Below are 21,911 nucleotides of genomic sequence, written 5' to 3' on the forward strand. Positions count from 1 at the left end.
GCGGATGCTATAAATCAGAAACAAATGCATAAGTTGCTGGAAAAGCTCAGCAAGTTGCTGCTCACAGTGTGGTCGCAATTGGGAAAATGAAGCATTGACTGGGTGACCACTTCACTGAACATCTACATTCTGCCTACAAAATGGCCAATTGCCTGCTATTTCAACACACCACCCTAACATCTTTGTCTCAGGCTTACTGCAATGAAGCGCAGCACAAGCTGGAAGAACAGCTCATTTTCCGCTTGGAGATCCTGCAGCCGTCCAGACTCTATATAGAGTTCAATAACTTTAGGGCCTGAACTCTCTGTTTGTCCTAGCCCTCGACCGAAGCATTTCAGGTGTTGTTATCAGATAGTCTGCCATTACACACTACCTATTGTTAGTCACTACAGTCTCCATTAACAGCTGTTCACTCTCCCACCCTTGATCATTATCGACTCCTTTGTCGCATAGTGCAGTGTTAGTGCAAAAGAAAATTGATTTTCATTGACGCTGAAATTGAAGTGTAAACACAACCTGATTTAGCATGTAAACTGTCATTGAAATTCTCTAGAGCATCTGTGCTTTTACCTTTTGAGGCATGGTGGGACTGTGGTCAGCACTACTACCTCGTGCTCTGAATCCGGGTTCGATTCCAGCCTCAGGCATTTGTCTGTGTGGACTTCACATATTCTTGTTTTGTCTATATTAGTTTCTGCTGAGTGTTCCGGTTTCCTCCCACAGTCCAAAGATATGCAGGTTAGGTGGATAAGCCATGCTAAATTGCCCAAAGTGTTTGGGGATGTGTATGTCAGGTGGATTAGTCATGGGAAATATAGGGTTACAGTGATAGTAGGGTGGGTCAGGGTGGGATACTCTTCGGATAGTGGTGTGGACCCGATGGGCTGAGTGGTCTCCTTTCATACTGTTGAGGTTCTATGATTCTTTTGAATATATTTAATCATCTGTTATGACACACATCTGGGCAGATGGGACTTGAACCAAGGCTTTCTTGCCAAGAGTTAATGACATTGTCCACAGTCAACAAGACCCTCACTGTAGGCTTGTATATTTTGTTTCTCCCCTTCCCATTTCAATTGTCTTGCAGTATTTGTCTTGCATATTGAGCATTATAATTTTTGAGGTTTCATTCCCATCAGTCTACCTTTTGTTAGATTTCCTCATTCTTTAATTTTTTTGCTTTTGTTTCGGATTTTTTAGAAGAGGAATCTATAATTTAAGAAATACTTCTGAATTTCATTTTTTGGCCTCCTTATTTAACAATTCTAATAGCCAGATTTTTGGATTGTGCTGTTATCACTCGTCAATTTCCATAAGCTGCTTCTGTTGTCCTGATGACTTGTCAGAATCAGAACTAAACGCAAGCAGTCTCGAATCCTGCACTTTGCCCAGAAAGCCCGGTTCTGTGATCTTAGTTCAAATAAGACATTCCTGGTTTATCTTGACAGTATTCCATTATTACAACATTGATTTTAAGCACATTTCCTTTTTCACTGTATAATATGCCAAGAAATTAATTAAGGAAGTATTTAACCTATATTAAGTTTAAAGACTTAAAGGTCTGACGTAACATTATTATGAAATGGTTTATTTTAATTCTGTAATATGTTTAAGACATGGAAGTATCAAGTACTGTACTGTGCATGTGTAAATTGATTATTTTATTGGTCTCATTGTACAGCTAGAAATGTCTGAATTTTATTTTAATTTTTAATTCCGAGTTTAATATCAACACTTCTCATGCTTCAGGTGCACAAACATAAAGTACTATGGATAGGCATGCTTTTGTTTCCTACTTTTTGGATGTGATTTCATTTTCCAATGTTTCATTTTGTTTCCTCTTTATTTCCTGTTCTTGCTGCACTGTGGATGTATTTCGTAAGGCATCAGACAACCTTTGGTAGGTAAGTTATTGTTTCTAATTAACCTGAAACATAATTGCAATAAGGCTGATACATTCTGACTTAGACTGATCGCAGAAATTAGTTTCTCCTTGTCTAAGCATCTTAAGAAATTTGGTTGGCATGGACAAGATGGTCTGAAGGGCCTGTTTCCATGCTGTAAGACTCGAAGGTAAATTTGTCATTAAATAATGCTACAGTTATACTCTAATGTTGTGTCATGAATGGTGGTGACTGTACAGTGTAGTATTATCACTTGATTGGTGCTCAGCCCCTGGAGAAGCCAATCCAAATCTGAGTACGCCACATTCTCACTAACCAGATCAGCAGGCCCACTGTTCTGTGGACACTGAATAAGTTCTAGTGGCATTTTTGCTATTTGATATTATGAAATTCTCTTGGGTTTGCAATACTGTGTTGGGAAGCATTCCCTGCTTCTATCCACTAATCCCTGAAACCTGCAACAGTGGCCCTACAGATGAGGAATCAAACTGGATGTTGCTTACCCAGTTGGCAAACAGTGCCTTTTTCTGGAGCAGTACCTTGAACAGAAAATGAAATTAGTGACTAATTTTCAAACAGCTGTACATCGATGTGTGTGGAATTTGAATGTTTGTTTTGCTGCAGTGCTAAGGAACTCAGTCATGTCACATTGCTGATTGAGTTCAGGCAAAATCAATTTGAGGATATCAGGTTGGAGTGGACAGAAGGGCTTGATGAGTCAAGTGTGGGGGATTTAAAGTACATTCTGACTGTACAAGCATTCAGTGATACACTGGCCAAACAGGGTGACAATTAATTGAATCACTCTCAGTGCTATTTGGACGACGAGTGTTTGCATTTGAACTTCTGGATTTTGTACCTGCTTACACAAACCTCAACATCTGATTTCAAAGCTGTTTCCCATCACATCAATGTTCATTTCCCAAATGTAATGCACTTCAATATGAGCACTAATGTCCGGTAGTACAACATTAAAAACAGGGGAATGTATGGTGCGGAAGAAGGCTGTTCAGTCCAGTATGACTGTGCTGCCCATCCTCGTCTTAGCTTCCAGCTCTGTCTGTAGACCTTTAGGTTATGGCACTTCAAGTCCACATCTGAGTACTTTTTCATGTACCTTTTTCAGGTATCTTTTTCATGCCTTTTAGTTCTGGATTCTCATCACAGTCTGGATGAAATGATTTTCTCCTTCATTATCCTCAGTACTTTCTAACCATTGCTTTAAATTTGTTATCCCTAGTTACTGACTATTCAGCTAAGTTAAAACAGTCCTTCCTACTTTCTCTTGTTAAGGCCACTCAGTGCAATAGTAATTACCTTCTAGCTTCACATTTCATTGCCAAAGTACATTATCAGGCGGGTGTATATGTGGATGCATTTATGCACTCAGCTATTATTTTTGATTATGCAACATCTCACTAATGAAACATTACGTTTGTTAAAATTTGTTTCACATTGAATGAAACAGACTAATGGAAGACAAAATCTACTTGGCATTAAAGATTTTTTGACATGAATAAAAAGGTTTTCACTGAAACTTAATGAGCATTAGGAGAAAGTGAGGACTGCAGATGCTGGAGATCAGAGCTGAAAAATGTGTTGCTGGAAAAGGGCAGCAGGTCAGACAGCATCCAAGGAGCAGGAAAATTGACGTTTTGGGCATAAGCCCTTCTTCTGAAGAAGGGCTTATGCCTGAAATGTCGATTCTCCTGCTCCTTGGATGCTGCCTAACCTTCTGCGCTTTTCCAGCAACACATTGGGTAATGCTCATCAATCAAATGCAGATGCTGACCTCAAGTTAATCAGGCAGTATTCAGTGATATGTTGTCATTGAGTAGAAGCAAATTTGATGTTTTTTAAATGAACAGAGTTTCTTCTGGGACATATTTTACCTGCAGCAACTTCCATCGTGGTAATTGAATTTTTACTGCAGTTGTGAGTGAGTTAATTCCAGGTCCACATTTCAGTTCTTGAGCGGACAGGGAGATGTTTTAAGAGTTGGTATCTAAGACAATAACAAGAAAAAAAATCACCACAGATCCTTGGACAGCACCTTCCATCTCAATAGGCAAGGACAGAAAATACATGGGAACCCTAGAACTCTGTAGAAAGCTAGGGAAGTGATTGCTGGGCCACTTGCTGAGATATTTGTATCATCGATAGTCTCAGGTGAGGTGCCAGAAGACTGGAGATTGGCAAACTTGTTTAAGAAGGGTGGTAAGGACAAGCCAGAGAACTATAGACCAGTGAGCCTGACGGTGGTGGACAAGTTGTTGGAGGGAATCCCGAGGGACAGAATGTACATGTATTTGGAAAGACAAGGACTGATTAGAGATAGTCAACATGGCTTTGTGCGTGGGAAATCATGTCTCACAAACTTGATTGAGGTTTTTGAAGAAGTGACAAAGAGGCTTGATGAGGGCAGAGAGGTACATGTGATCTATATGGACTTCAGTAAGGCGTTCGACAAGGTTCTCCATGGGAGACTGATTAGCAAGATTAGATCTCATGGAATACAGGGAGAACTAGCCATGCGGATACAGAACTGGCTTGAAAGTCGAAGACAGAGGGTTACTACTCTTCTTAAATAGTGGCACCATGTTTGCCAACCTACAGTCTTCTGGCACCTCACCTGTGACTATCGATGATACAAATATCTCAGCAAGATGCCCAGCAATCACTTCACTTCCCTAGTTTCCCACAGAATTCTAGGATACACCTGATCAGGTCCTAGGGAATTATCCACCTTTACCCGTTTCAAGACATCCAGCACTTCCTCCTCTGTAATCTGAACATTTTGCAAGATGTCACCATCTATTTCCCTACAGTCTCTATCTTCCATATCCTTTTCCACAGTAAATACTAATGCAAAATATTCATTTGGTATCTCCCCCATTTTCTGCGGCTCCACACAAAGGCCGCCTTGCTGATCTTTCCCTAGTTACCCTTTTGTCCTTAATATATTTGTAGAAACTCTTTGGATTCTCCTTAATTCTATTTGCCAAAGCTATCTCATCTCCCCTTTTTATCCTCATGGTTTCCTTCTTAAGTATACTCCTACTTCCTTTACACTCTTCTACATATACTTCCTTCTTTTTCTTAACCAAACCCTCAATTTCTTCAGTCATCCAGCATTCCCTATACCTACCAGCCTTTCCTTTCACCCTGACAAGAATATACTTTTTTTTTGGATTGTCGTTACCTCATTTTTGAAGGCTTCCCATTTTCCAGCCGTCCCTTTACCTGCAAAATCTGCCTCCAATCAGCTTTTGAAAGTTCTTGCCTAATACCATCAAAATTGGCCTTTCTCCGATTTAAAACTTCCACTTTTAGATCTGGTCTATCCTTTTCCATCTCTATTTTAAATCTAATAGAATTATGGTTGCTATCTTCTAAGTTAATAGAGTAAACAGCTTGTGAGGACCTGTTTTTTTTTAAAAAGTTGGAACAATAGAAGCAACATAAATAGGTGAAGTCAAATTCCCATATAATGATTTGTTTTAATATAGTTTTCAAGTGTTGAGGTTTGAAGTTGTCTGTGGCAGCTGTGATTCATCTCTTGGCCACAGTAAAAAGCTGCAGTTCTTTGTCTCTACCCCAGTTTACTCGTGGTGTTCTTTTCTCCTGGATTGGAGAAACACCACATGTGAGACGATCTATTTCATTGAATTTGATGTTGCCAAAGGTGTGTTTATGGGATATTACTGTATTGGAATAGTTGATGTTTAGTAGTTAAATAATTGCTATTAGACTTAGAATAGAGTTTATACGGACATTTCTTTATTTTGTTTGTATTTTAACTGGGTGTAAGAATAAAGTGTGTTTTGCTTAAAGCTGAGTAGTGTGACCAGTCGAATTCCATCTGGAACACCGCACCTTATACTTGCTTTTAAATAAGATAAAAGTTCGGGTCTAGGCTATCTCCTTGACATAGTTTAAGGGAGTTTGGTCTGGCCTATAAACAATAGAATAAAGTAAAATTGTTTAAGTAGCAATTGGAAACTGATACTCACAAAGAACAGAAGATAATATTTCTAAAAGCCTTTTTAGTACCTGTACAAACTATGCTTTTTATGCATTTAAGACTTGCAATCACAGGTTGGCAACATAACATTTCACTCTTTAATGAATGACAAACTTTTTGAATCTATAAAATTGATGAATCTGTATTTGATTAGTTCAGTGCAGTATTATACAAACAATTGAGTTAAGAGGTCAGAGCTTGAGGTTTGACCAGTGTGCTGAGGCAGGAACCTAGCCAATAGTTCTGTATGTACTTTCAATCTTCAGTTTATTTTCTTGCTAATATTGTCTGGAGAAAGCAATTTAAATGCCAACAATACCCAGTTACGATGTAACATGATGAATTTACATTTTAAAATGGTTGAGCTTTCTTATAATTTAAATTATTGAAATTAGTCTAATCAGGGCATCATTAAAGTTAGTTGGTTAAACCTTGCTATTATTAGTCCCTTTAAATGTTTTGTAATTGTTTTTATCCCATTAAAATAATAACCTACGCAGGTATAGTGGAATTACCATGTATTTTGATTAATCTCCATCACAACTAATCTTTCCTGTTTGCCATTAATTGTAAAAAGCTTCAGCAGTAGATGGCAATTGGCAAATCCCTTAATTTTTACATTATTTGATTTCCTTTTACTGGTTCTAACTTGTGTTGGTTTATTAAATGTTACCTTTTTAATTACAGAAAAATATATTTGGATGTGCAATACAAATCCATAAATTCAAAAGTAGAGCCATTGTTGTGTTGTTGTTAACTCAAAACATTAACAAAGAGGAAAATAAAAGCAAAATACTCTGGATGTTGGAATTCTGAAATAACAACACAGTGTTTGAAGTACTCAGCAATCTGGCAATATCTAAGGAAAGAAAAGTGGGTTATTAGGTTGTGACCTTTCATCAAACTGGTGGCAGACATGAAGTCGTAATTCTATTTGTCTCTCCACAGATGCTGCCAGACCAGCTGAGTATTTCCAGTGTTATCAGGAATGATATGTTTCCCTGTTTCGTTTCAATCATTGAGAATCTAATGGACAGTAAACTAATTTGTATTCTGCTATCTCACAGCCCGGGTGATCAATTTATACGATGGGAAGGTTGACCTTGTGGACAGTTGTTTAGAAGAAACAGGTGGTCTGGGTGTGAACATCGTGATAGACTGTGGAGGTTTGTTCTGTATTTATTAAAACCAACAGCTTTTTTAAGCTTGTCAATTTAAGCAGAATAGTTTAAGATGTTGTAAAGTTTTCTATTAACGTTTCACAATATTGTATATATTTAAAGACATATGTTTTCCCTTAATTGCCCTCTTTTCTATCTGGGCAGCATTGCTACGGTGTCCTTCTATTTATCCAGTGGGCATTTGCTACATCATCCAATAGGCCTTTGCAGAGTCATAGAGATGTACAACATGGGCCTGCACCCAGCCATATCCCTCCAAACCCTTCCTATTCATATACCGATCCAAATGCCTTTTAAATATTGCAATTGTACCAGCCTCCACCCCTTCCTCTGACAGCTCATTCCATACATGTACCACCCTCTGTGTGAAAAAGGTGCCCCTTAGGTCTCTTTTATATCTTTAGCCACACACAAACCATGCAAGAAGTGTCAGTGATTGATTCTGTGTAAAAGGAATTAAACATGATCTAGTACACGCCCACAAATATGCCCTTGCAACATATCTATTTGTTATGAATAGGACCACAAGTTATTTTCCCACCCTACCCAAATACTGAATACTACAGCCATTTCTTAGCTGCCCTACCATTTTATTGATATCAACCAAGGCACTCTGTGCTGACTAGAAGTTGAATTTTGATTTCGTTGTCTTTATGGCTCAGAGATTGAGACAATTTTTCTGGCAAGGAGCTAGGGATAAAGTAGTAACTACAAACCAGTCAGTCTAACTCCGGTGATGGGGAAGCTATTGAAAGCAATTCTGAGGGACAGAAGTAATCTGCATTTGGAGCAGCAAGTATTAATTAAGAACAAACTTGATGACTATGAACAGTCAGTATGATTTTGTTCAGGGGAGGCCATGTCTGACCAACTCCACTGAAGGTTTTGAAGAGGTGACCTGGTGTGCAGATGTGGGCAATGCTTTTGATGTAATCCACTCAGACTTCAGCAAGACTTTTGATGAAGTCCTGAATGGGAGACTAATAGAAAAGGTAAAAACCCATGGGATCCAAGGAAATTTGGCAAATTGGATCCACAGTTGACTGAGTAGCAAAAAGCAGAGGGTAATGGTTGAGGACTGCTTTTTCCGACTGGAATTTTGTGTCCAGCTGGCTCCCAGAGGGGTCAGTGTTGGGGCCCCTTGCTTTTTATATAAATAATTTAGGCTTGAATGTGGGAGGTTAATCTGTAAATTTTCAGAAATTACAATAATTAGTTGGTGGTAAATACTGAGGAGAACAGCTTTTGATTTCAGGTGCATTGAGATGGACAGGTCAGATGAGCTGATTAGTGGCAAATGAAATTCAATCCAGATAAATATGAGGCGATGCTCTTGGGCAGGACAAACAAGGCAAGGGAATATGTGATAGATGGTAGGACTCTGGGAACCACGAAGGATCAGAGGGACCTTGGTGTGCATGTCCACCAGTCCCTTAAGGTATCAGGACAGGTGGATAAAGTAGATAAGAAAGCATCTGGGTTACTTCCCTTTATTAGTTGAGGCACAGAGTTTAACGGAAGAGAGGTCATCCTGAAATTGTGTACTTGTTGCTGAAGCCTGATCTCGAGTATTACATGCAGTCCTGGAATGTACATTATGGAGGAATGTGATAGCATTGGTAAAGAGTGCAGGGGACATTTACCACAATTTATCTGGCCAGGAGGTTTTCAGTTATGTAGCAAGATTGAACAGACTGGGGTTGTTTTCCTTAGAGTAGAGGATACTGAGAGGGGACATGATTGAGGTGTGTAAAATTGTGAGGGGCATAGCTAAGTTAGACAGGAAGAAACTTTTCCCTTTAATGGAGTGAGCAATGACTGGAGGCATAGATTTAAAGTAAGGGGCAGAAGGTTTAAAGAATAGTATTGGAGAACAGAGACGCCTATGGGGTTCAAGTACATAATTTTTTGAAATTTGCATCACGGGTAGACAGGATGGTTAAGAAGTGGGAAAGTGAGGACTGGAGATCCGAATCAAGGGTGTGGTGCTGAAACAGCACAGCCGGTCAGGCAGCATCTGAGGAACAGGAGAATTGAACTTCAGTAGTTAAGACATTTCGTGCACTTGCCGTCGTGGCTTAGACTTTTGAGTATAGGAGTTAGGACGCGTGTTGATCTGGAGTACTATATGCAGTTCTGGTTGCAGTGTTATAGGAAGGATATGATTAAATTGCTGGGAATGGAGGGTTTGAATTAAAGAAGTAGGCTGGATAGGCTGGGACCTTTTTCACTGGAGCGTAGGAGGTTGACTGGTTACCTTTATAGTGATTAATAAATTCAAGAGGGGCATAGCTAAGGTGTATAGCAAATGTCTTTTTTTCCCTCCGATCAGGGAGTTCAAAACTAGGGGCAAATATTTGTGGTGAGATGAGGAAGATTTTAAAAAGGACGTGAGGGGCACCTTTTTTTTTACACGCAGAGACTGGTTAGGTGCGGAATGAACTACCAGAGGAACAGGTAGATGCAGAAACATTTATGGCATTTAGAAGACATTTAGGTAAGTACATGAATAGGAAAGGTTTGGAAGGATATGGGACAAATGCAAGTTTGTGGGACTAGTTTAATTTGGACTAGTCAGTGTGGACTATTTGGACAGAAGGATCTGTTTCCATGCTGTACGACTCTGACTCTAAATATTTAATGTGTAATTGCGACGCCAAAGCATACAAAGCTATGGACTGAGTGCTGAAATATGAATTAGCATAGTTAGGTGTTTGTTTTTTGCTTGGCACAGAAGGGATGGGCTGAAGAGCCTAGTCCTATGCTGCAGATCTGTGATTCTGAGGCTATTAGCTTTTGAGTCTTTGGAGTTATTAAAATGTTGTTTTTAAAATCGCTTGTTAATTCAAAGGATTGGTCTAAATATTAATAATTATGTTTTTTTTTTAATGTGTACACATGGTAATTATGATTTTACTTCTTGCCTACTGAGACTGCCCAGAATTAAATCATTGGGGCTTGTGTTTTCAATTGAAAATCAACCAGTTGCATTTTATTGTTCAAAAATCAGAGTAAACAGCTTTTCATTTCAAGCAAGGAGGGAGCATATTTATTTTCAGCAGATTTTATTTTAGTCCATTTTGTTTTTTGTCTCTCTCCTACCTCCATTATTGAAATGACTGTGTTCCAAGACTATTGGAAGGACCTTCTCCCCATGTCTGCTTGGGTTTCCTACGACAGTCCAGAGATGTGCAGGTTAGGTGAATTGGCCATGCTAAATTGTCCATAGTGATTACTACAGAGGAACCTCGATTATCTGAAGGACACCGGTGGGAGTATTTTGTTCGGTTAATCGAATGCCGGATAGCATAGTTAGCCAAACATCATCATGTTCAGATAATGCAAAATTCAGTTAATCGAATGTCGGATAATCGAGGTTCCTCTATAATTAAAAATCTGTCTATCTTCTCTTTAAATTTACTTAATGTCCCAGCATCCACTGCACTGTGGCGCAGTGAATTCCACAGATTCATGACACTTTGAGAGAAATAATTTCTCCTCGTGTCTGTTTTAAATCTGCTTCTTCTAAAAACCATGACATCTCAATCTCGATTGCCTTACTTGAGCATCCTTAAGTCTATTTTGTCAATCCCTTTTAGCATCAGATCTCCTCTTAATCTTTTAAACTTCAGAGCGTGTAGACTTAAACTCCTCAATCTTTCTTCATAAGACCAGAACCTCGTATCTGAAATGCCTCCTATGCAACTGCAGCCCTCCTCAAGTAAGGAGACCAAAATTGTATGCAATGCTCCATCTGTGGTCTCATGAATGCCTTGTACAATTGCAGCAATACATCCCTACTTTGATAATCCAATCCTTCAGCAATAAATGCCAAAATTCCATTCACTTCCTTATTATCTCCTGTATCTGCTTATTAGATTTTCTGTAATTCATGCACATAGACCCAGATCTTTCTGCACCACAGCACTCTTGCTGTTTATCTCCATTTGGAAAACAAACTGCTTTTCTATTCCTCTGACCCACATTTATCCACGTTTAGCTTCATCTGCCAAAAATTATTCTATCCTCCTAACGTATCATATCCATTTGTAAATTTCTTGCTCCTTCATTGCAGCTTACATTCCCACTTATTTTGGCTATCATACTTTCTGTCCCTGCATCCAAGTCAGGTGTGTATTCATTCAGTGTTGCTTCATCTGAAATCCTGCAACACTCTCTGTAACAGCAATGTGACTGTACCTACACCAAACAGACTGCAGTAGTTGAAGAAATCAGCTCATCAGCTTCTGGGGCATCTGATGTAAAGCTACATATGTTGGCCCAGCCAGTAACTCCCACATCCCATGAATGAAGTTTTTAGAAGTTCAAGCAGTAAAGACATCCCTAGGTAGAAGTGATCACAATATAATTGGATTTTATATCCAGTTTGAAAGGGAGAAGCTGGGGTCTAAAGCAAGTGCTTGAATGAAGCTGAACATGGGCCACTTGTGGGCATGAAAGCTGAGGCAGTCGAAGGTGGACTGGCATGATATGCCAGGGATAGATCAATAGGTATTCGACAGCAGTCACCTAAGGGGATATTTCATAGTACTCAATGTATATTCCTGATATAAAGAAAATGGAGGGATAACTGTAGAAGTTAGGGAAAGCATATAACTGCACAAAGATGAGTAGCAGGTCAGAATTGGTGAGAAGGACACAAAGGTTAATGAGAAGGAAAACATTAGAATATGTGAGTAAGATAGCTAGGAATATAAAAATGCGAAGTGAGAATTTCTGTATGTATTTAAAAAGGAAAAGTGTAAGAGAAGTGTTGGTCCTCTCGAGAGGATGAAAATTTAATAGCAGATAATAACAAAATGGCAGATGAAATTGGGACAATTTTCATTTGCCTTCACAATAGAGAATGCAAAACAAACTTTACCGTAATAGCTGTAAATGAGAAGGTATAAGAAAGAAACAAACTCGGCAAAATTATAATTAAGACAAACATGGTATGTAGAAAGTTTAAGGCTGACAAGCCTCTGAGTCCAGATGGCCTTCATCCTGGGGTCTTAAAAGTGGTTGCTAGTGACATAGATGCAAGTTTCCAGTTAGTCCATTTTGAATTAGCTCCTTCCCTCTGTCCATACTCTCTCTCCCTCACCTTTGGTGGTTCACACTGCTCTTAACAGACTTTGCATTCATCAGTTGGAAAGCGCTGGTGATTTATTGGCGTTGGTTAATCAAGGAAAAAATATTGGTTCTTTGATCATGAGAAATAGAAATCATTCAGTTGTGTGTAAGAGCACTTCTGGATATATAAACTAAATACCAGTTAGCTTGACATCTGATGTGGAGAAAATGTTAAATAAACCATTAAAGCAATTGTAGCTCTGCACTTATAAACACTACGGTCAGGATAAAAAAAAGTGTGCTTATGACGGATGTCCTGTAGAAAATACAATTGAAAACCAGGCGGAACACACACTATTCAGAGGGGAAGTGAAATGGCATGTTAGAGAAGCAAAGAGGAATTATCATAAAAGAATGGCAGCCAACATAAATAGTAACCATCCATGAAGGCATGGGGAAAAGGGAGGAGACTGGCACAAAGTCAAGATCCTGATCATTAATATAGATCAGGAAAGGTAAGGACCCAGTCTGACCCCTGGAGAAATCCTCTCCAAAGTTATGATAATGCAGACAACCGATTACAACTGCACTGTAACACCTCTATAATTTGGATCTAATTGGGAAAAATCAACACTGTTTCATCAAAGAAGATCCCGTTTAATGAATCTGTTAAATTTCTTTGAAGGAGCTAAATGCAAATGGATTTTGGGAGCCTTTAGGCATGCTGTAATTTCCAGAGGCATTTCTAAGATGCTGAATCAAAAGTTGTTGTGGAAAACAGAAATTCATGGTGTACAGGCTAACATGTTGGATCAAAGATTAGCTGGCTGGGAGAAAATAGAGTATGCATAGCCTGGTTTTTTTTCCTGATTGGCAGCATGTGACTTTTGGTGTTCCTTAGATGCCTGTGCTGGATCCTCTTTTTACAGTTAAACTTTTTACAGTTTACATCAATGACTTAGATGAGAAGAGAAAAGGCATGGTATCTAAATTCACAATTGGCACCAATCAAGGCAGAAAAGCATGTTATGAAGAGGTGATGGGGAGGTTGTAATGAATATCGGTATGTCAATTGAGGGAACTGAAGTTTGTTGAATAGAGCATAATGTAGAAAAGTGCGACGTTGTTCACTTTGGCAAGAAGAATGAAAAAGCAGGTAGAGTTTAGGAATAAAAAGAGGACAGTCACACTGCTGGGAGTGTATTATGCACTCTCAAATAGTCATCAGGCAATAGAGGAACAGATATTTAGATAATTCAGAGGTATGTAAAAGCAATAATAGGGTAATTCGGGATTTAAACTTCCCAACATTAATTCGGCTAGCTACAGTGCAAAGGGTTTGAACGGAGCAGAATTCTTGACATATATCGAAAAGAGCTTTTTATATAAAATATATAAAGTCAATGAAGGGCTGTTATAGTGCTGTTTCTAATTTTGGGAACATTGCCTGGCAAGTGTTTGAGGTGACAGGAGAGCATTTGAATGATAGTGAATACAATACTGTAGGTTTTGAATTTGTTATGGAAAAGGAAAAAGGTTGTCTGCTGAAACGGGTTTTGAAGTTGGGGAAGAAAAATTCTATTAAAATAAGGCACAAATTTGGACAGCACATTGCCTCACAGCACCAGAGACCCGGGTTCAATTCCCGCCTCAGGTGACTGTCTGTGTGAAGTTTACACGTTCTTCCCGTGTCTGCGTGGGTTTCCTCCGGGTGCTCCGGTTTCCTCCCACCGTCCAAAGTTGTGCAGGTTAGGTGAATTGGCCATGCTAAATTGCCCGTAGCATTAGGTGCATTAGTCAGGGGTAAATGTCGAGGAATGGGTCTGGGTGGGTTGCTCTTTGGAGGGTCAGTGTGGACTTGTTGGGCCAAAGGGCCTGTTTCCACACTGTAAGGAATCTAATCTAATAAAAATTCGCTGAGAACAGCTGTTTCTGTCTAAATCTACAGCAGAAGAATTTGGGTGAGTTTAGGGCCAAATGTAGAAGCAACAAGCCAAGAGGACATGGATGTCTTGGAATATTAAGAATGAGATAAAAAGGGAAAGAGAAACATTTAACAAGTAAAAAGGGAGAAAATCAACAGAGGTCTTAGTAGAGCACAGCATGCAGGGGGTAAACATAAGAAAACCATTAGTAGAGCAAAAAGGGGGCATGAGAAAGTACTGGCAGATAAGATTTTGGTGATTCTCAAGATCTCCTATAAATCAAGTGGAAGAGGGTAACCAGGTAAAAGTTGGGCCCAGTCAGGTCCAAGGGGACAATCTGTAAATGGAGCTAGAGGACATTGGTGGGATGATAAATGAGTACTTCACATCTGTATTCACTTGGAAATAAGGATACAGAAAAAGAATTTGCAAAGAGGTACTGTGAGGTTCTTGAGTAGTTTGACATAAGAAGTGAGGAGGTATTGGAGGTTTGGTGGGTTTAAAAGTGGTCAAATCCCTAGGTCCAGGTGAGTTGTAATCCAGGCTGCTATGGAGACCAGGGAGGAAATTATACCAACTTTGACCCAAATCTTTAGTTCCTTTCTGGCCGCAAGAGCAGTGCCAGAGGACTGGAGAACAGAAAATGTCATTCCATTTTTCGTAAAGGATGGTAGAGATAAATCAGGGAATTGCAGATCAGTGATTCTCTCATCAGTGGTAGGCAAATTATTGAAGAAAACTCTGAAGAAAATTAAGCTCCACTTGGAGAGGCTAAGTGAAGTCTATGTCAAAGTGAAGTCATGCCTAACAAATTTGATTGAATGTTTTAAGGCGGTGCCCAGGTGCGTTGGTGTGTTTTATATGGATTTCAACAATGCCTTTGACAAGGTCCCACGTGGGAGACTAATAAATAAGATAAAAAGCACAAGGGTTCCGAGGTAACTTGGAAAGTTGGCTTATGGAAGGAATGGTAGTGGTAGAAGGTTGTTTGTGTGACTGGAAGCTGGTGTCTAGTGGCCTACACCAGGATCAGTGCTGGGTCTCTTTATTGTTTGTGATCTATATAACAAGAAGAAAATGCGGGGTGATAAGTACATTTAGGGATGGTACAAAGATGGCTGGGTGTTTGAGGGTGAGGAAGAAAGTCTTAGGTAAATGGGTCAGATGGGCAGTGGCAGATGGAGTTAAAACTTAATAAATGTGAGGTAATGCACTTGGGGCGAAATAATGGGACAAGACAATGCGCAGTGACTGGTAAGATATTAGGAAGCTCAGAGGATCAGAAGGATCTTGGGGTACCTTTTCACAGATTTCCGAAGGGAGCTGGACATGTTAAGAGGGTAGTTAAAAAGGCATATAGGACTCTTGACTTATTCAGTTATTGCAGAATTTATAAGAGCGAAGATGTGATGTTGGAGCTGTACAGGATTTTAGTTAAGCAGCAGCTGGAGTACAGTGTGCAATTCTAGTTAACTTTGTTAAAGGAGCAGCAGCGTATGTTGGCCTTGTGTTTTTTTTCAAGAGGGACTGTAAAAGGCAGAGGTTCTGATTTGTCTGGGCTTTGGCATTTTTGGTAATAGCTAACAGAAACTGCCCAAGGCAACAATCAGGGAAAAGATTTTTAGGGTTTTTTTTAAAAGCAGTTGTACCATGAAAGGACAGTGGCCAGTTCTATCAATTCAGGGATTTTTCTATTTTGGTTTAGTTTTCTGGGGATAGTAAAAGTGACTGAGTGCTTTACAAAAGGTGAACAAGGCAAAGCTGCTGGAATTGGCAGGCAAGCTGGACTTGAGGCTGCCTCTTTCCTTGAGGAAAGGAGAGACAGTTATAGCAATAGCTCAGCACTTGTGTTTGCTGGAATTGCCATCAGAATCTTTGGAGATGGCTAAAATTTAATTGAAAAAGCAGCAACTTGAATTCGAGGAAAAAGGAGAAAAAGAAATCAGACTGTTTGAATTATAATTAAAAGTAGAGGAAGTACAAAGATTAAGATACCTCCTCTGATAATGATGTTAATACCTCAGTAGCTCTACCTACAAGTTTTGTTTGGATCAACAAAACCCAAAATGGTCACTGGCCAAAAAGAAAGAGGGAAGGAAGAAAAAAAGAAGAGAAAAGGAAGGAAGGAAGAAAGAGAGTTTGAACTCATGATTTGGCACTTAGACAGGAAAGTCAGTTTAAAAGGATGGCGATGAAGGTAGAAGGTAAACTTAGTGAGGCTGAGCAAACCCAAAAGCCTGGTGGGGATCTGTTTAAATATATTCAAGCATTGCCTAAGTTGGATGAGGAGGAAATAGAAGCCTTTTTCATCTCATTTTAAGTGGCCAGTGACCATTTTGGGTTTTGTTGATCCAAACAAAACTTGTAGGTAGAGCTACTGAGGTATTAACATCACTATCAGAGGAGGTATCTGGGGCATATGAGGATGTGAAGAAAGCCATTTTAAGTGCATATGAGCTTGTCCCAGAAGTTTACAGATGGTGTTTCAGGAATCTAAGGAGGGACCTTGGTCAAGCATAGTTTGAGTTAAAAAGATCAGACAAATTAATTTTGATAGCTGGACAGGACATTAAAAAGAGGAAACTTATAACGCTCTTAGACGATTATTCGGAAGAGTTCAAAAATTCACTCCGAGGTAGTGAGAACTCATGTGGAAGAGAAGAGAGTTAAACAGCAAGATTAGCAGCTGAAGTAGCTGACAATTATGAGCTAGTCCATAAATCAAAGTTTGGCTTCCAACATCAATTTCAATCCGTGAGGGATAGAAATTGGGTAAAGAGAAATCCTCACGTGGTAAGGGAATAGTAGATCTTGGTGAAGATCATAAGGATAACTTACCACTGGGAAAAAGGAAACCCTTGACTGGGAAAGAGAAGTTATAAAGCACCGACATTTTCACTGCAATAAAGGAGGCCACTTGAAATCACGGTTGGTCGGTTAGAAAAATGTACTGGGAAGCCAGATAAAGGAAAACAGGATTAGCCAGTGAATTTCGTAGGAGTGGTAACGGAAACTACAGTGGAGGCTAGAAAGCTGCATCAGAATGTACAACCTGGTCGGACGTTGGTTAAGGAGGAAGTGCCAGATCTTCTTAAACTATATACTTGCAAAAGTAAAGTCAAGTCGCGAATGCTAGGAGCTGCAGATTAAGAGGTTACAATATTAAGAGATACATGATCATGTCAGTCTTTGATGTTGAAAGATAGGGAAATACGTACCTCTGAAAGACTATTGCTGAGAAAAGTGTTGGTTAAGTAGAATTCATGGTGAGACAAGACATGCTTAGTTATGTAGAGTGAGTTTAGACTGTCCAATGAAAAGTGGTGGTAGGAGTACCGGAACAACTCTCAGCTCCAGGAATATAATTTGTCCACGAATGATAGAGCTGGGTCACGGGTAGGAGTGCTGAGAGTTTGAAAAGCCAGTGGAAAGTCAGGCAATTGAGCTATTGCAGGACACGCATCCTGGGATTTTTCCTGACTGTGTGGCAATGGGATCACAAAGTCACCAGTGAAACCGGTCAAAGAGTACAGATAAAGTTTAATTGGAATTAGCAGAGACCCTGTTTGATCAGATGGTTGAGACAAACCAGGAGCAGATGGATGACAAAGTAACAGGATAGGTCAGAGTCAGTATGGATTTATGAAGGGGAAATCATGCTTGACTAATCTTCTGGAATTCTTTGAGGATGTAACTCTGAAGATGGATGAGGGAGATCCAGTAGATTTGGTGTACCTGGACTTTCAGAAATCTTTTGATAAAGTCCCACATAGGAGGTTAGTGAGCAAGATTAGGGTGCATGGTATTGGGGGCAAGGTACTAACTGGATTGAAAGTTGGTTGGCTGATAGGAAACAAAGAGTAGTGATAAACGGCTCCATTTCGGAATGACAGGCAGTGACCAATGGGGTACCGCAGGGATCAGTGCTGGGACCGCAGCTTTTTGCAATATATGTTAATGATATAGAAGATGGTATTAGTAATAATATTAGCAAATTTGCTGATGATACTAAGCTGGGTGGAAGGGTGAAATGTGAGGAGGATGTTAGGAGATTACAGGGTGACCTGGACAGGTTAGGTGAGTGATCAGATGCAGTTTAATTTGGATAAATGTATAGTTATCCACTATGGTGGCAAGAACAGGAAGGTAGATTACTACCTAATTGGAAGCAATTTAGGTAAAAGAGCAGTACAAAGAGATCTGGGTGTTCTTGTACACCAGTCAATGAAGGCAAGCTTGCAGGTACAGCAGGTAGTGAAGAAGGCTAATAGCATGCTGGCCTTCATAACAAGAGGGATTGAGTATAGAAGCAAAGAGGTTCTTCTGCAGCTGTACAAGGCCCTGGTGAGACCACACCTGGAGTACTGTGTGCAGTTCTGGTCTCCAAATTTGAGGAAAGACATTCTGGCTATTGAGGGAGTGCAGCCTAGGTTCACAAGGTCAATTCCTGGAGTGGCGGGACTACCTTATGCTGAAAGACTGGAGCGACTGGGCTTGTATACGCTTGAGTTTAGAAGAATGAGATGGGATCTGATTGAGGCATAAAAGATTATTAAAGGATTGGACATTCTGGAGGCAGGAAACATGTTTCCACTGATGGGTGAGTGCTGAACCAGAGGACACAGCTTAAAAATACGGGGTAGACCATTTAGGACAGAGATGAGGAGAAACTTCTTCACCCAGAGAGTGGTGGCTGTGTGGAATGCTCTGCCCCAGAGGGCAGTGGAGGCCCAGTCTCTGGACTCATTTAAGAAAGAGTTGGATAGAGCTCTCGAGGGTAGTGGAATTAAGGGTTATGGAGATAAGGCAGGAACAGGATACTGATTAAGGATGATCAGCCATGATCATATTGAATGGTGGTGCAGGCTCGAAGGGCTGAATGGCCTGATCCTGCACCTATTGTCTGTTGTCTAACGTAGACATCTTTAACTCAGCAAAATTAACTGAGTTACAGCAGAAAGTTGAGAAACTGAAGCAATTGTATTAAAAAGCATACGCCGAAGAAGAATTGAATGTATCCCTGAGTGCTATTATTGTAAAAATGATGTCTTAATGAGGAAATGGCGACCAAAACGTATTCAGGCAGTTAAGAAATGAGGAGAAGTTCATCAAGTCATATTGGCAGTGGGTTACAGAAAGGAGGTATTGCAGGTGGCACATCAAGTATCAGTAGGATGTCATTTAGGAGTAAGAAAAACTGAAGCTAAAATACAAAAACATTTTTACTGGTCTGGACTGCACAAGGATGTAGATGAATTTTGCCAGACGTATCACATATGCCAGGTAACTGGAAAACCACAGGCAGTAATAAAACCCACATCTTAAATACCCATTCCTGCATTTGAGGAAGCTTTTTACAAGAGGCTTAATTGATTATCAGGAGTGGCACGGATAGGAGAAATAGACAAAGACTTTTCCCTGGGGTGGGGGAGTCCAGAAGTAGAGGACATAGGCTTAGGGTGAGAAGGGACAGATATAAAAGGGACCTCAGGGGCAACCTTTTCACGCAGAGGGTGGTGCATATGTGCAATGAACTGCCAGGAGAAGTGGTGGAGGCTGGTACAAGTGCAACATTTAAAAGGCATCTGGCTGGGTATATGAATAGGAAGGGTTTAGAGGGATATGGGCCAAGTGCTGGTAAATGGGACTAGATGAAGTTGGGATATCTGGTCGGCATAGATGAATTGGACCGAAGGGTCTGTTTCCATGGTGTACATCTCTGTGATTCTTTGTGTAGAAGCCCTACTTAAAACAAAAAGTGGGAATCAGTATTTCTTAGCAAAATGCATGTGTCCACTAGATTTCCAGAGCCATTCCATTATGCAATATCACAGCTAAAAGGATTGTCGAAGAGTTACTCAAATATTTCACCAGATACGGACTACCCACAGTTACAATCAGATCAAGGGTCAAACTTCACATCAAAATTATTCAGGGAAGTTTTGGACAGCTTAGGAATAAAAAATTCAAATTTGCATACCATCCAAAATTGCAGGAAGCGCTAGAAAGGTGACATCAGACATGAAAGACCATGTTAAGGGTTTATTGTCAAGACTACCCCGATGTTTGGGATAAAGGAATTCCATTTGTACTTTTTGTGTTGAACCAAATACATCAAACAAATTCAGTCCATTTGAATTAGTTTTTGGGCATGAAGTGAGAGGACAGCTAAAACTGATTAAGGAAAAAATGGTGAGTCAGAATTCAGAGAACACATATTTGGACTATGAGTCATATTTTAGGGAATGATTAAGTAGAGCAAGGGTGTTGGCTAGACAGTGTTTAAAAATATCACTGCATACAATGAAACAGGAAGCAGACAAATCAAAAATTTGCAATTTTACTATCTGAGACAATGTGTCAGTGTTCCTTCGAATGATAGGTGAACCTTTAAAAGCAAGGTTTAATGGACCTTATCAAGTTGAAAGGAGATTGAGTGAGGTGAACTATTTGATAAGGACTCCAGACAGAAAGAAATCTGAGTATGTCATACGGATCTGCTCCAAGGGTATTTTGACAGGGAAGGAATGCAAAAGGAGAATGTGTCATTAGTTACTACACAGTGAAGAATCAAGTTCAGAGGATTCTGAATTGGACATTTCCAAATTAAATTGGACAATGAGGAAGTTGTCAAAAATTTGGATAAATTATTGAGTTACCTTTCAGAGGGAAAAAACTAAATAACCTGAAAGAGTTCTTTACTATCACATGGGGAAATATGTGGAAATACTCTGGGAAGTACTAATCTAATACACACGATGGAGATACAGGAAATGCTGTTCCAGTTAAGCAACTTCCTTATGGACTAAACCCTCTGAGTTGGCAAAGGTTCAAAATGCATGTGCCAAGATGATATAATCCAAGTGAGTTGCAGTGATTGGAGCTCACCCATCATAATGGGTGCCAAAACCAGATGGTACCCGACAGTTGGTGTCGACAATCACGAAGTCAATTCAGTTGCAAGGTCCGATTCCCATTTGGCAGACTATATTAGGTGGGACAAGCAACTTACATTTAGAAGTTGGACTTACTCAAGGATACTGGCAGGTACATTTGTCCAAAAGTGCAAAGTCAATTTTGGCTTTCGTAATGCCGTATGGACGATATCAATTTAAAGTCATACCATTTGGTATGAAAAATGCGCCAGCCACTTTTCGAAGTCGAACCAATAAGGTAATTTTCAGATTACCATATTGATGACCCAGTGATTTTCAGTCTCCCATGCAAGGAATATTTACAACATTTATCAGAATTTTTCGGTCGATTTCAGGAGGCAGGCTTGGTAATAATCTTCTAGAAGAAAGTGAGGACTGCAGATGCTGGAGATCAGAGCTGAAAATGTGTTGCTGGAAAAGCGCAGCAGGTCAGGCAGCATCCAAGGAGCAGGAGAATCCTTGGAGAAGGGCTCATGCCCAAAACGTTGATTCTCCTGCTCCTTGGAATGTTGCCTGGCCTGCTGCACTTTTCCAGCAACACATTTTCAGGCTTGGTAATAAGCCTGGCTAAGAGTGAATTGCAAGTCATAGAGATGTATAGCACAGAAATGGACCCTTTGGTCCAACTCATCCATACCGGCCAGACATCCTAACCCAATCTAGTCCCATTGCCAGCATTTGGCCAACACCTCTAAAAACCCTTCCTATTCATATACCCATCCAGATGCCCTTTAAATGTTGTAATTGTATCAGCCTCCATCACTTCCTGTGACAATTCATTCCATACACGCACCACCCTCTGCATGAAAAAGTTGCCCCTTAGGTCCCTTTTAAATTTTTCCCCTCTCACCCTAAACCTATGCCCT

The 21,911-nt window shown here is 39.9% G+C and overlaps 1 protein-coding gene across 5 annotated transcripts in view; it reads left to right on the forward strand.

Annotated features, from left to right (window-relative positions):
* The window catches only part of cryzl1 (crystallin, zeta (quinone reductase)-like 1), an 86,643-nt gene that overhangs the window by 51,627 nt on the left and 13,105 nt on the right, over window positions 1-21,911 (forward strand). For all 5 annotated transcript variants that reach the window (XM_060833204.1, XM_060833201.1, XM_060833202.1 and 2 more), the window contains 2 exons: window positions 1,884-1,904; window positions 6,996-7,094. In XM_060833204.1, coding sequence (XP_060689187.1) covers window positions 1,884-1,904; window positions 6,996-7,094 — 120 coding nt within the window. The remainder of the gene's footprint in view (window positions 1-1,883; window positions 1,905-6,995; window positions 7,095-21,911) is intronic.

The sequence above is a fragment of the Hemiscyllium ocellatum genome, chromosome 12 (genome assembly GCF_020745735.1).
Source record: "Hemiscyllium ocellatum isolate sHemOce1 chromosome 12, sHemOce1.pat.X.cur, whole genome shotgun sequence".
NCBI classification, from domain to species: Eukaryota; Metazoa; Chordata; class Chondrichthyes; order Orectolobiformes; family Hemiscylliidae; genus Hemiscyllium; species Hemiscyllium ocellatum.